This window comes from Emys orbicularis, chromosome 8 (assembly GCF_028017835.1).
Source record: "Emys orbicularis isolate rEmyOrb1 chromosome 8, rEmyOrb1.hap1, whole genome shotgun sequence".
NCBI lineage: Eukaryota > Metazoa > Chordata > Testudines > Emydidae > Emys > Emys orbicularis.
In genome coordinates this window covers 109,343,101-109,358,847 of record NC_088690.1, presented here as the reverse complement: position 1 = coordinate 109,358,847, position 15,747 = coordinate 109,343,101, and the positions used below count along the sequence as shown (strand labels likewise).

Here is a 15,747-nt window from a genome sequence, read left to right as displayed (position 1 = left end):
AAAAAAAGAAAACATTGGGATAATCCACCATGGAACGATCTTTTGTTTTCAATTCCCTATTGTTACCTTGTTCATCTGGCAAAAACAGAAATTTGTTTCAAATAGATACAAAACCATGAATATGTTAGCCCCACTTAGGATCATACTCTGCATAGACCCAGATTAAAAAAACAAAACCTTTTGTATTTGACTGCTAGTACAATGTGTCTTGAACCGGCAACATACATTTAAGTGTAGCCCCAAATACAGGGCTAGAAGCCAGTTATTGATTGAACACTGACCCCAGCCCTGATTAGTGTGGATTTGTTACTCCTTCAGCTGCCACATCCACACAGTAAAATCCACATTGCAGGTGGAGAAGAATTTGAATTGAATTCCACTGTTCTACACGTGCAGACATTGACAATCGGAACCGAACTTTTAGAACATTGTGATCAAAACAGAGGGTCAAATTCTGCTCTCATTGACACTTGTGCAGCTGCACTGACTTTAATAAGATTTTCCCGGTGTCCACGAGAGTGGGCTTCACTCTGCAGATTGCATTTAAAACTTCGATGATAGATCTGACTGCATTGCTCCTCAGTGCTGGATTGTACAGTTCACGCTACATTACCCCGCAGGGAGCACCCAAAACTGCAGGGCCTGCAGGAACTGCGTGCACACTGCTACACCACTTTATGGATGCAGATAACTTCCCACCCCGCACGGTGGTCCACAAATAGGGAGGGCGGAGTCATAGTCCCGCTTCCTCTCCGTCTCAAGAAATGAAGGGAGGAAGCAGCCCCTGCGCTTCTCTCAGTGCAGGAACTGGGAGTCTGCCAGGCCCTATGTGAGCTGAGCAAGTGAGTGGAAGACTTTTTACACACCCCCACTGCTCGCTGGCATGGCGAGGCAGAATCTGTCCCTCGAAGTTTTAATTAGTCCAGCTGTAGATTTGTCTTGTATTAGTTACGTGTCTCCTTCTGTGGAAGGGAAGCTGTGTCAAACCATAGGAAAAATCCTCCCAAAGTCTAAGAAGATTAGAATAAAGACAGGAGAATAGAACAATTGTCTCTATAGGTGTGGGCCAGCAAATATAGGTTTGAGGAGGCAAAGACTGCAATTCGTAACCACTGTTTTAGCTTGCTATAAGAAGCAATAAAGAAACCAAAGACCCTATTGAAATCATGTCAGGGCTGCTGTTCTGTAGCCATCTGTTTACGCAGCTGGTAAGAATCGTTACAGATGGCCATGGGGACTCTAGGACATTATAAAATGACAAATCAAAGATGTTATGGCACAAATTGTCTTGCAGATAATCAGATACACAGGCAACCTTTACCAGTTTGCCTAACAGCTTTGCTGGCATTAGCTGAAGACAGCTGTTTATTAACTCTTTATGGAGAGCCCCTCTTTCCCCCTTTCTGATGCAAGAGAATTTAAATAGATCATAAAACTCACAGGGTTTTTTTTTCTAAATTTATTCTGCCAATCTACCAATTAATTTTATGAAAGTATGAATCATATGTTGTTACATAACACAGTCACGTTACACTCTGTAGAATACAAATAACCAAGACAAAGTTACTTTTACATACAATCTTGGCTAACAAGTAGAGTTTACAGTACAAAAAGTAAAATTGAGGTTAGGAAGAAAAGATAAAACAGCCGAGTGATTGTCAGAGACATTAGTTGAAGCCAAGAAAAAGCATGCATCTTTTACAAGGAGTTAAAAAAACCCACGTCCGATGTTTGAGTAATCTTTCCAAAACAAATTTTAGTTAGATGTATCAAAAAAATTCAAGCAGTAACAGATCTCACTAACATGGGAGTAATAGGCCAACCTGTTTGGAAACCACTATGTTAGGGTTCATTACTTGGAAATTATGGGTTCTATACAACATAATTATCATCATCCTGGCTCCCAGTGTCATAGGAATCTGTTCAATACACTCGCTGATGACATAGTAGGGTTCCAACCCTGCTCTGAGTAAGTTCAGTGGAAACAAGATTGGGCCCTACACTTCATAAATGCTACTTATGTACTGAAAATCCTACAAAACAGCCTCTCTCCCAGAAGTGAAATGACTTATTACTATGGCCATTTGATTTTGGAATTTAAAAAAAACACAATAACTATCCAGCACATCATTTCTGTATTTTCTGGCCTAATGGAACAAGTCCTTTCTCTCTGCTACTCAGACACCACATGAAACAGATCGATAGGCAAACACAGACTTGGTTTAGTAAGAACGCAGTGTTATCTACATAAACTATACAAATTAAAGAACAGATTCAGTTACATCGGGAGCTGTTCTCTTACACTGATCTCACATAGCTCCAGTGTCATTTTGTTGCACGCAAGCTGCCATAATTGATGAGACATCTGTCAATCATTATTGCACGTCTGCTGGTTTGGAAGTATTTAAAAGGAGCCTTGTTTTTATGGTTCCATCTCCAAATTGCATTTATAACATGGGGACAAAACCATCAAGGATGCTGCCACCATATGTAGTGTGACAGTTTGACAGAGGGGCACATCAGCTTCTCTGAAAGCCAGGTATGGGGGCGTGGAAACCCTATGGCCTGGGGACTGTACAAGGTCAGACTACGCGACCATCCCTTCTGGCCTTAACATCTTTGAGCTATGACATTCAAACTCAATCAAAGGAAATTCTTTTCACCAGAATGCACAGTTAGCCTGCAGAAGCACTGCCACCAGGAATCACTGAGGCCAGCGGTTTAGCAGGATGCAAAAAAGGATTGGCCATTTATCTGAATAACAAGAATATCCAGAGTTATAACCATGACTATTAAAGAATAAATAAAGAGCTGAGAAAGGAATCTAAACCCTTAAGATGAAGAGGAGCATTAACAACCTCTAGCTATATGAGGGTGAGGAAGAATCTACCACTAAGGGCAAGTTATTCCAGATCTATTCCTCTGAAGCAGCCACCTGTCAGAAACAGGAGACTGGAATAGATGGATTACTGGGCTGATCCAGTCAGCAAGTCCTATGTTCCCAATAAACACAGGCCTCTCAGTCAAGATAAGCTCTGCTAGACCTGCATTGCTTGTGTTTGGTTTCAGAAGCTTCTAGGGAAAGAACTTAAAAATGCTTCACCCTCTAGTTCCCTAATACTGACACATAAATATGATTTAGTCTTGCCATTTATTACAAGGGTGTATTACCGCAGATGACCCTGCTTTGTAGAATGGCACTCCTGTATCTGTTTGTCATCCACCTCCACTCCTGTAAACGTAACCTTAAAACCTCTGAAGAATCTTGACTGTTCCTTCCGGAAACCACTAGTTCAAGTCACCTTTCAAAAATAGGAAGCAAAGAAAGAGATGTGGGAAGCTAAGCGGTGCTCCTGTTGCCAAGTTGTTAAAAGTATATGGCAATATGCTTCCAGTAGTTGTAAGAAATTAATTTGCGGAGTGCTTACAAGCCTTACATATATTTAAATCTCAACTGGAAATAAAATGCAATTTAAGTGATACACTGGTAAATGTTAAATAAAAACAAAACAAAAAAAAGGAAAAGCTCAGCACCAAAAAGCGAAACCAGGGGTCAGATTCTCTTCTACATTCCTGTTCCCAGGGATTGGATCTCCTCATCTGAGGACTCTCCTGGCACAGGAGAGTCTCTAACTAGCACAGGGCAATGTATGGTCAGCTCTGGTGCTACATCTCCTTGCAGCTCTTACCACAGGGCTTGCTAGAAATGGAAGGGGGCATGGCCAGAGGGTTACTGCAGATAGCAGAATCAGGGAGCCATAACTATCCACAGCTAAGAATCTGGCCCTAAGTTCCCCCCACTTTTCTTGTTAATGTTGTTTAGAAACAACTGCCTGAGACATTTTTTTTTTAGGACAACCAACTACCAGCTCGTCATCCCTTGCTCATGGCAATGTCAAATACACCACAATCCTTTGGATTTTCTGCAGTGAGTAAAGTCAATAAGGTTCAGGGACAGATAATCCCAGCAGTGCTGCCTTCCTGTCCTGCCATGTAAAAGAGAAACAGGGTAAGGCATCTGGCAGTACTGGTCATTTAACCATGGTGCTGATTATGGCAAAAATCAAGATTTAATTTTCCATATACTACAACGGCATTTTGGTAAGTTTCTGCAGAATCATCAAAACCTGAGAGCCCTGGTTATTCCATAAACTGCTTTGAAACAATGACAATTTAATCCAGATGCACAGTCTGGCACTATTCCTTATTCTAAGTACAGTACATTTTGATGGCAACACAGAAGCAAAATACACAAAGCAGATTTGCCGAAGCCCAGTTTTGATGGGCTGCACACATCAAGAGGCAATTCAAAAAGAGCACACCTCTCAAATCGTCATGACAATTTGCAGGCAGATTTGAATCTGAAAGAATTCAGATTTCTTTGTGTAGATGAAGAAACAGTTCACAAAGGAAAGGATTCTTTGGCAGGAGTTTAGCTCAATTTAGCCACCTCTGATACAGTAACTGAGGCGACCAAGAAATTGAGTGTGAATCATCCCCTTTGTGAAATGCTTCCAATGGAGTATGTTTGCTTTGCAAAATTGCTGCGAAGGAGTATTCCAAATGGCCTCATCTAAGCAGGCTTTAAATCTATAGATCAGCACTGAGAAACATAGATGAGGAAATGCACAGATTTAGGTAATAGTTTTGGCACCTCATATGCTGGAAAAAAATTCATTATTTCTTGTGCACATTTGACTATGGTTCCTTTTCTCTCAACGCCCTACAGAAATCAGATGCACCTTTAATAATCCCATCTTGCTGGATTCAGCAGACCTCTTCTTCGGAAGGTAAAGAATGGCAGCTGTCATGGGAAACAGAGCCAATGCTTTGTATTTCTGACTGAAGGTGGACCGATACCTGGACTGCTATTTCTTGACCCTGCTCATTCATGGAGCCATCATCCGAGTCCCCTGCTGGTGAATTACTGCGCTTGAGCTCTGGGTTGATGGGGTAGATTGCATCTTGGGTAGTAAGGGCCTGGGTCTGTTTGGTTTCCTCGCCAACTTCATCAGGATCATCAACTCGCACTACTTCGAAGATCTCCTCCATGAATGCCCTACAGTTCAGGATCAGAGGTGGGAGAGGGATGCTTCTAGCAAGCTCTTCAATGTATCGAGCAAATTCCATGGTCTTAAACTGGGTGACTTTGGCCAGCTCTAAAGTTTTGGCAGATGTGATGATAGGAATGCGCTTGGCGATCTCAAAGGCTTTCTGAAGCTTCTCAGCCCCTTCTGTCCTGAAGAACTCATTGATGGCCTTCTCTGTCTTGCGGAGGTGGCTGCTCATCATACACAGACGGGTAATATTTAAAATGAGGATGATTGTGAAGGCAATCAGACACACAATCATGTAGTAGATGCTCATGTCCCCCGATGTGAAGATAACCCTCAGGGTGACTGTGTAGTAGGAGGTGCCATTATGATTAATGGCTGCACAGGTGTACCGCCCGCGGTCACCAAAAGTTACACTGGTAATGTTAAGGATTCCGTCAGTGATCAACCATCTTCCACCTAAAGACCCAAAAGAAACAAGTACAGTAATGAGACAAAGAGAATTAAGAAAATGTAACAAATTATGCTTACTCCTTTATCGAGATACAGGCCTTGGCACTAAGTACTGCATCTCTGACATAATACAAAGATTCTTCAATGATCATACCTAATGTGGTGGAGATTTCGTTCCGTAGCTTGTTTAGCCAGAATTTACAACTCAGGTGCTACAAGTACTTTTCTACCATAAGATTTTGCTTGAATCCCACTCTTTATTCCATTTCGTATTGTTCCGTACTGTGCAGCTGTGCCTTTAGACTGACAGCTCTTTGCGGCATGGAGTCCAGTATTTGTGTAGCACATTTTGCCCACTGTACAGTGCTGCGTTTATTTACTGCTCTATATAATTGTAACGTCCAATTTTCCATGTGGGTTGACTAAGGCAAAAGTTAAGTGAGCCATGGAAAACGTCACATAGTCAGTAAGGGTACGTTTATACACTGCACACTAAGCCCAGGTCTGTGGGACCCGGGCTTGTGGATTTGGTGTTTCCAAGCCCATGCCTGAGCATCGAGACTGCATTGTACACCTAGGTTAACAACTGCTGGCCTGTCTCTCACAGCCGTACTAACGCCTCCATACTGCACTGCGCAGACCTTCTGACTTGGGTCTGTGACTTGACCTGCATCCACACTGCAAAATGACAAGCCTTGGATCCAAGTCCCAGCGGGGCTTGTACTTGGGCTCTGAGGCCCCCCACCCACAGCAAGGTCCTAGCACCTGGGTCCTGAGTGCTGCTGACCAGAGTCAGACTGACTTGTGTGTGGACAGGAGAGGGGCTTGGGCTCAAACCCAAGTCAGAGCCTGTGTTTAGTGTGCAGTGTAGACATACCCTAAGTAGCTCGGCTGGTGTTAAAACCCATCCCTGGGGACCCAGTCTTTTGCTTTAACCACTACACAACTGTGCTTTTTCTACTGACTGACAAAACTCTTGGTAAAAAATAAAATAATAATAATGCTGGCTTCACAGGCTATTTCCTACATATTTACTGAACTGGGGAGGACACATTTGTTTTCATAACTCATTCTCTTCATTTACTCTGCTTTCAATTACATTTCCAGATGGCACCTAAAGATTATTTTAGCTGCACATAAGCTGGATAATACTCCAAATTAATATGCACGGCCTTAAGAGGATACTGTCAAGTAGCTCAGGTTCACGATTTGACCTAACTTAAAACTCGTTATCTAATGAAGAATGTTTTCCAGATTCTATAAATAGTATTACTTTTTTCTTTTTTTAAATTAAACACTTAATGGCTAAGACAGTGCAGCTCCCTCTGTAGCAATGGTTAACCAGCAAAACCATTCCCTGAGCAGTTAAACGTCCTGTTGATTTCCAGAGAGTTGCTGGCACATAAACCAGGAAGTAAATGTAATCAAATAGTCTCTCTCCTTTAGAAAGGCCAAGAAAACATGAGAATAGTTTGCCAGCTAGAAAAGGTCACAATTTGAGGGAAATTATTTTTTAATGTATGCACCTAAGGTGTTATGGGACCCCTAGCCTCTGTTTGTCAGAGGGTGGAGATGGATGGCAGGAGAGACATCAGTTGATCATTACCTGTTAGGTTCACTCCCTCTGGGGCACCTGGCATTGGCCACTGTCGGTAGACAGGATACTGGGCTGGATGGACCTTTGGTCTGACCCAGTACGGCCATTCTTATGTTCTTATAAAGAGCAGGACAAAATAAAAAATCAGCTATGGAGCTGATACGATGGATCTTTAATTCTGTACCTTTGAAGCAAGACAGTTCAGCTGTACAAGATTAAGCATCACCGCAGAAAGGGTGGGCCAGTGATAGGGCACAAACGTGGGACTTGGTTCAATTCCCTGCTACGCCACAGGTTTCCTGTGTGACTTTGGGCAAGTCACTCAGTCTCTCTGTGCCTCAGTTCCCCATGTGTAAAATGTGATAAACCTCTCATGAGGGTTGTGAAGACAAATATGTTAAAGATGGTGAGGTGTTTAGATACTGTCTAAGAGAGGAGCAGAGCTTACCTTCATCTCTTTCATTGAGCAGCTGTGCTTTTGAATTGTACCAAAGGATAAATTCATACTGGCTGATGTTCAGTTTACATTCAATTAAAGCACTGGCCCCCTCCTTTGCAATGATATCATGATGTGCTGGAGAATTTGCCAAGACTCGGAAGACTGGATGAAGTGAAGCAGTCAGAGAAATGGATCTTGACCCAGGTGTAATTGTCCTGTTAGAAGCTACATTTTCCAGTGCAAAAGCAGCAGGCAGACTAGCGCTAACAATCAAAGCTAACAAGCAACAACTGAGCTTCATGGAAGATTAGAGAAAATTGTTTTTTCATTTAACTTGGAGTAAGGGTGCGTAATATCAAGCTGTCTGCATTAAACCGAGATCAGTGAGGAGGGTCTTGAGTTGTTCATTGACAGAGAGTTTCTTGGAAATATCTGAATCCTAGGGCACTTTCAAGACCATCGATATTAATAGTGGAAACGGGAAATCCAACTGGAAAAAAAAAGAAGAGAGAATTAGGTTTGTTAATAATACCAAGCTTACGTGGTTTTCAAATCTCATTTCCAGTAAACAGATTTCAGACTAAAATAATTTAAATTGTCAGCCGAGAGGTTTGGCATCAGAGATGAGCTCAGGGCATGCCAAAGGGATGAGGGTAAGAAGGTATTAAAATGATCAGTACTCCAGTCACTTCAGATGTACACTTGTCCTCCCATCCAAAATAAGACATCTCAGGGAGGCTAGGCATTAGGGGCAAAAAGAATGTAAGAAAAGGGCCAAAGTGGTTAAGAGATTGGAAATGCGTAGCTCCTATTGGGATCAAAATGTGGATTGTGTGTATGGCAGACAAAGAAAAACAGTGTTCACAACGGGGGAAGATGAAGGATGAAAATGTAATTTAAAAAAAAAAGTGATTTCAAGTCCTGATTTTCCAAAGAGTATCCTCTCAGCCTCTTGTTCTGTACCTACAGATAACTGTGGATGCATTTTATAGCCCCGAGACAACTAATTACTTGATTTGCAGGTACAATCAGTAGTTAGATGCCTAAGTACTATAAAATGCACCCACAATTATTTTGTGTCTGGAAAACTGTATCTGCAATTATTTGTGGACACAAAATGGAAAGTCATTTCTGACATCTGGCCCTTAATATCTAAATGTTCTTCCTCATGACAACTTTTCTTGCTGCCACGTTATCAGACTCCACATTTTTACCGTAATCTGATGCTGAAAATATTGCACTAACGGCTACTACTATTTAGCACTTCCAGTATGTTTTTCATCTTCAAAGTGCTTTAAAAGCTCTGAGTGCCAAATTCTGCTCTGCATCTCCTAGTGATGTCAGGGGATATTTTGACTAAGGACAGGACCCACAATTTTTAAAATGAAGGTGTGCACAAGATAACGGATGGCATTAGAATAAAAGACCAATACCAATGCTTCTGATATATATCAGTTTTTTTCCACCGACAACCAAGAAGCAAAACGTTTCAGTAAATACACTGAACTCCAAGAATGAGTTGGCGTGAGGAAGGTTTACATTTGTATATAATTTTCATGAAACCTGACCAGAGAATATTTCTGATCTAGTAAATGTTCCTTGGACTCATCATTCCTTCCAGACTGTCCCATGGCAATGAAAACCAATTTATGATGGGAAAAACACAAACTAAAATACCCTGGTATCTTAATGAATATCTGACTTCAATCTTTATCATCTGTTCTTCTACCAATACCAAATGCCAGTAGGGTTGTATTTCATAACTAGAACAGTACAAAGGATTAAGTGATTCATCGATATGCTTATAAATGAGGCAGCAGGCACTTGATACGTTTTTCTCATCATTTTGACATTACTAGTTAACACTGCTTATAGTACTTTAACATACCACAGAGGAATAGGATCACTGCACAAAGGATTACTCTACAAATGAAGGCACCTATTTTTTGCTCTTTAGCTCCTTTATAGGCTAGATGAATTAATCACATCCAGGAATTAGGAAATTCATTTACCATATACTATGCAGGCTCAGAATTTTTTATGAAAGGTTATTTGTCCAAGGACGATCCGGATTTCTAATTTGACAAGATAACTTTGTCCCATTATTGGTTGCTGTTGTCAAAAATCAGTTAATTAGAAAAAACAGTATTGTTGTTTGACTCTCCTTCAAGGTTCAACTGACTGGCATGTCTAAACCTGAGGTGGAATTAGAGTAGGCCCCAACTGTTGTTTCTGTGTAAACCCACTGAATGGCACCGAGCCTGTCTCTCCTCCCCATTTTTTTTTCTGCATGTCTCATTTCTTGTTTCTTCCTTTAGGATGAGGCCAGCAGCTGTGGAAGGAACTCGATTAGTGCCACGCTACTGAGCAGAACCCATTTCCCACAGGCAAGCTGACAAGGACTGGAGCTTCCTAGTTAGCTGCATTCCACCAGGGGCATCTCTGGGAAAGCACTTATGCAAAGAAACTGGTGCTGATCCAGTTCTGCTGGAGCTAAAGCAGGCTGTCCAGGGAGATATTCCGGGGGCTTTACTCAGCCCCGAAGGCACATTGTCGCACATATCACATCTATGAAGCTATTTAATACCTTGGATCCCTCTTTCATCTCCCTTTTCATTTCCCCCTACTCTCTTCCTTGCTTCCAATGCTTTCCCCAATCATTTTTCCTTGCTCTCCTTTGTCTCCTCTCCCCTTTGTGCTTTCTCTCACCCCCCATTACCCATGGCAAATGGGGGCAGACAGATGTGCCAGGTGCCCTCTCTGTTCCTTCGAATCCTCCTTGTTCAGCTATTCCTTTTCCTCTTTACTCCTAATCAATAACTCCACAAACTTCATTTCCCTTACCATGGTCCTGAGTTTATCTGGTGTTATTTTGCTGGTAAGCTATGTGGGATAAGGCACATGTCCTATCTATTTATGTCTCTGAAGCACCAAGTAACTTTACCACCCTCTCACTTTTATAATGAAATCAATAAATAGTATTGTCAGCACTAGTTAAAAATCTTGTTTCTCTCTGGTGTATATGTCAGCTGAGAAAACACATTCAGGGCTGAAACTTGGCATGTAAACCTCTAGTTTAGTAGTAAATTAATGCTTTTAAATTTCAGAGGTTACATAACTGTAAAAATATATAAACCAAAAATGTTAGAAGTGGATGAGTTGAAGATTTTTTGTGTGTGTGCTTATATAACTGCAAAACTACTTTGATTTAAAAAAAAAAATTTTTTTGGCAAGTACCTATTCCATAATATGAACTAATCACTATTGGTACAATTAAAAGAAAAAAAAGTTTAATACGTACAAGACAAATGCAAAGTTTCAGAAGGATATTTTCCACACAGACTTAATCAAGTGACATGATGTCTGTTCTCATTTCTTGTATATACATGAGACACTATTTTATAACACAGAGGTTCTGCTTTTTCTTTAAACTTCCCCCTAACCCACAGGAAATAAAATGCAATAAACAGTTCTGTATAAAAGAAACAACAAAGAGCAAGAAGATTCAAAGTTTATATTGACCCACAATCTTTCACTTTTTTTTTTTTTTGATGGGGTGAAGACAGAACAATAATATGAATTAAAGCCAAAGTGTTAACCTACCCTTTGTCTTTCATGTCTTTTGTCTTTCATGTCACAATTTAAATGTTATTTCAACTTAGGGGTTGCAGCCTGCAAACCCTTACTCAGATGAGTAGGATGCTCTCATGAATAAGCATTACTCATGTGATTAAAGTTTTATAGCATCGGTCCTAGTTTTGTCAGATGAGATCAGATTCAATAAAAGTTGTGGAAATCTAGTTCATTTAAAAAAAGATGTTAAACATAGTTTCAGATACTACACGTGTTTCCACATGTCCCCGCTGCCAATTTTTGTGGTCTTATTCTCTTATTTTTTCTATTTTTAAAAAAAGATTTCCCTCTTTTTCTTATTGTTGTGTGAAAGACCATTCTGACAGGGTAAAAAAACTGCCAATACAGGGGAAACAGAGAAATTGACTATAAACCAAGTGTTGTCAAATGCTCAAAGTAAACATACTGGGGAAAAAAAAAAAAAGGAAATTATGTTTTTCTTTCCTCTCTTTCAGTTACAGTAATCTTAGGAGTGGCTTATAAAAATTATAGCTAGAGCAATTTCAGATAAAAATGCTCCAGGGGTGAATGTTTTTGGAAAGTATGAGCAAAATCCGGACACTTATTTTTCAGTTAGGAACAAAACATTTCTATTTTAAAAGATTTTAAGATCTGTTTTCTATGCAAGTACAATTCAAAAATATCCGAACACTACAAGTGGTGTATCCTCCTTCCTGAAAAATAGTAACTAGGGCCCTGGTCCTGCACAGACTTACACATGTTTATCTTTACACACTGTAGGCCAGATTCTGTATCACTAACATCTGTGAGAGTTTTGACACTGACTTCAATAGGGGCAGGATGGGATCCTGTGAGCAATCCCACTGACTTTAACAGAATTACTCACAGTGCATGATGTTAAACACGTGCTGCATAAACTTTTGTATGACCGAAGCCCAGAAAGAAAAATAAAGGATAAGAAATGAAAAAACAAACAAGCAAACAAAAGGGTGTGTGTGTTGGAACATGACTAGCACAAATATTCCCATTAAGTTTTCAGTGGATATTATTTATGTGATTATGGAATCACATAATAAATATAAATATCAATTTTAACTCCATATGTGTGGTTTTTCAGCTGCTATTTCTATGTGTAGCTACAAAACTGACTAAGCGCTTGGCTATGAAACTGGAAATACACAGCACAAGCTGTTGAGTGATTAATGTTTTACTGTTCAGTGATTGTTAGTTATGCTGTTAAATGTAACTTGAACATACAATGGGCCCAAACCTGCCACCAGATATATACACATAGCTCCACTTGACTTCAATGGGAGTTACAAAGGGGTATCTGAGGGCAATTTTGGTTCTGATAGGTGCAAAGGGAGCATGTTGCAATTACTACATGACAATCAAGTTCTACGTTTCCTCAGTTCAGAATGTTTCAAGTCCCAATCCTACAACTGCATGTGCAGGTGGACGTCCCTATGCTTGAAGGATCAAAGTCAAAAATGCTAATCTTAATGGAACATTAACCTCCATTTCTGCAGTCTGTACAATATATTTAGATAGCAGATTTAGGGTATATCTTCACTCCGGAGTTGAGTGATTGAGTTAACTCCTCTTAAATTAGCCCAGCTCCAGTGAGAGCAGTCACACTGCGAAATAACATTGGAGCTGCACAGAGGGGTTGTGTCAGCAGCTGATGAGTTGTGCTAACTTGAGATGTAGTCTAAACCAGTGGTTCTCAAACTAGGGCCGCTGCTTGTTCAGGGAAAGCCCCTGGCGGGCCGGGCCGGTTTGTTTACCTGCCGCGACCACAGGTTTGGCCGATCACGGCTCCACTGGCCGCGGTTCGCTGCTCCAGGCCAATGGGGGCTGTGGGGAAGTGGCGGCCAGCACGTCCCTCGGCCTGCGCTGCTTCCTGCAGCCCCCATTGGCCTGGAGCAGCGAACCGCAGCCAGTGGGAGCTGCGATCGGCCGAACCTGCGGACACGGCAGGTAAACAAACCGGCCTGGCCCGCCAGGGGCTTTCCCTGCACAAATGCAGCCCTAGTTTGAGAACCACTGGTCTAAACTCACTCAAGATAAAAGCACCAGCACACTTGGATTAACTATTTTATGTGGTTGGGATCTGAGTTAAGGGCAACATGCAAGTTAACTCTGCAGTGAAAACAAGTCCTTATTGAATCAGACACAGAGTAGCTTATTATATTGAATCACTGTAATCTTCTGACTAATGATGTTTTAGAGTCAGTGGAGATAATTCCAATATCTCCAGCGGTTTTCTTGTGATAATTTTAATAATTCAAAATGAAGAAATTAAGTTATTAGATTTTCAAGTTTTTTTAACTCTATTTCTAAATTGACATTAGAAACCTAAGTCAATTATTTCAACACCGGAAATATCTAGCAACATTTTCCTGCAGAAGAGTGAGCTAATTATCTTCAGTAATTGCATATGCTAACCCCTATACGTGCAATGCATTTGCATCATGTATAAAACATCACAAGTGATGGGTCATTGAATTTTACCATTAAATTCTTCAAGGTCTGATTTATTATAAATTGTTTGTCACGTTTCCCTTTTTGCAAACCTATTATTATTAAGCAGACAATGATCATTCATTGTCAACTGCTGGAAGAGAATGTTTTGCTAAATCCATATTACTCAACCATCATCACATTTATGCAAAACAGCTGCTGAAGCTGATAATAGAGTCAAAAAGAGGATAAAACATGAAAAGTGCAAACATCACAAATTCTTCAAGAAAGTATTAAAACCAAGGCAAGAGAAAGCATCCACAGTAGTAATTGGAATTGTTTATGTCTCAACCTGAACTTAAGCTCAACATATTTAACCTTTATTGAGCCGTAAGAATAGCCGTACTGGGTCAAACCAAAGAGCCATCTAGCCCAGTATCCTGTCTTCCGACAGTGGCCAATTCCAGGTCCCCCAGAGGGAATGAACAGAACAGATAGGATCACATCAAGTGATCCATCCCCTGTTGCTCATTCCCAGCTTCTGGCCATACTTAACAACAAAGAGTTGTGGAGGGATGAATATTCAGGATGCATGCAGTTATATGAGTCAAGTCTTTGGCTATCACCTGTGAAACTGGCAGTTTAATTGTCAATGAGATTACTCATAGTACTTAAAGTTACACGCATGCATAAGTCTTTGTAAGATGGGGGCCTGAGAGATAGTAAGTTATATAGCTCTACATCATTGGGTGTAACATCATTTCATATACCTAGATAAACTGGAATAAAAAAACCAAGATACACTTCCCAATCCCTAGACTGTCCCAAACTAATTGGTGATTCTGGCAAATGATTGGGGTGTGTATCAGTTTTAAAATATACCAACTCCATAATAACCAGCATTGGGACTATCAGACTGTAGCCTTGAACTCTGAATTTTCCTATCTTTAAAGATCCTTCTATAATCATCTACAACAACAAATATTTAGTTTTCACTTCAATCACAAACCTACTTTTTCATAACTAGAAAATATTGTCTTATTGTATATATCATCTTTGTGTAGCCTGTCAACTAGTTTGTTATAATACACATTTGAAAAAAATAAAGCTGAAATTAGTGTATGACAATAGACATTTTTCCCCACATGATAAAGCTGATTTTCAGTGGCACTCACACTGCCCAGGTCCTGGCCACCGGTCCGGGGAGGGGGGAGGGAGGGGGCTCTGCGTTTTAATTTAATTTTAAATGAAGCTTCTTAAACATTTTATAAACCTTACTTACTTTACATACAACAATACTTTAGTTCTATATTATAGACTTATAGAAAGAGACCTTCTAACAACGTTAAAATGTATGACTGGCACGCGAACCCTTGAATCAGAGTGAATAAATGAAAACTCGGCACAGCACTTCTGAAAGGTTGCCGCCCCCTGTTTTAAAGTGTAATAAAAATGAAAACAAAACCCAAACAAATCCTCAAACCAAAACATCATGGCCAGGGCATCCCAAAGCGTCAAGAGTACCATCCCAGAACACGGGGCGGGCGGGGTACCGAGGGCTCGCTGTGATGCACAGAGGCCTCGCCAGGCTGAAGCGCTGTGATGTCATGACAGAGCCCTGCATCGAGTCACTGTGAGACAGGGCCCAGGTGAGAGGGGTGGGTTGGGATCCTCTAGGCTGACCCCCTGCATGACACCCGCCATAGGGCATCCCTGAACCAACCCCCGCCTGCCCCCAGCAGATCTCCTGTCCTGCCCTGCAGCGTCACTACAGAGCACACGTCAGTGCAGTGACGTCATGGCCAGGCTGCCCTGGGGCAGCATGACGTCAGGCCGGGGCGCTGCAGCCTCCGCTGGGACTGGACAAGGCTTCGCCGAGATGCCCCCTGACATCACTGCGACGTCACCGCGGTGACACGCTCTGTCGTCACCGCACGGCAACTTACCGATAGGCTGACGCTGGTGGGAGGTGGGTTTGGCCGGAGCCCCGGGACCGCTCACACCCCTACGCGGTAGAGAAACCAACGGACCTTTCCGCCCCACTGCCAACCCGGAAGTGCCTCTGCGGCAGGGAGAGGCGGCTTCCGGGTCAGCGTGCCCTTCCGCGGTCAGCGGGGGCTCCCGTTTGCCCTGCAGTCTCTATGGTG

General features: G+C 41.5%; 1 protein-coding gene across 1 annotated transcript; it reads right to left on the bottom strand.

The window, feature by feature from the left end:
• Positions 1–4,767: 4,767 nt before the first annotated feature.
• On the bottom strand, positions 4,768–15,657 carry MFAP3 (microfibril associated protein 3). Its single transcript, XM_065409871.1, has 3 exons — positions 15,547–15,657; positions 7,553–8,033; positions 4,768–5,513 (listed from the first exon to the last, which is right to left on the bottom strand). Exons 2-3 carry the CDS (start codon positions 7,842–7,844, stop codon positions 4,768–4,770), a joined length of 1,038 nt encoding a protein of 345 aa, XP_065265943.1. The 5' UTR covers positions 7,845–8,033; positions 15,547–15,657.
• Between the last annotated feature and the right edge of the window lie 90 nt (positions 15,658–15,747).

Coding starts and splice junctions, on each gene's coding strand:
- MFAP3 (XM_065409871.1), bottom strand. CDS start 7,844: ATGAAGCTCAGTTGTTGCTTGTTAGCTTTGATTGTTAGCGCTAGTCTG. Junction 5,514..7,552: donor GCTCAATGAAAGAGATGAAG/GTAAGCTCTGCT, acceptor TTGGGTCTTTAG/GTGGAAGATGGTTGATCACT.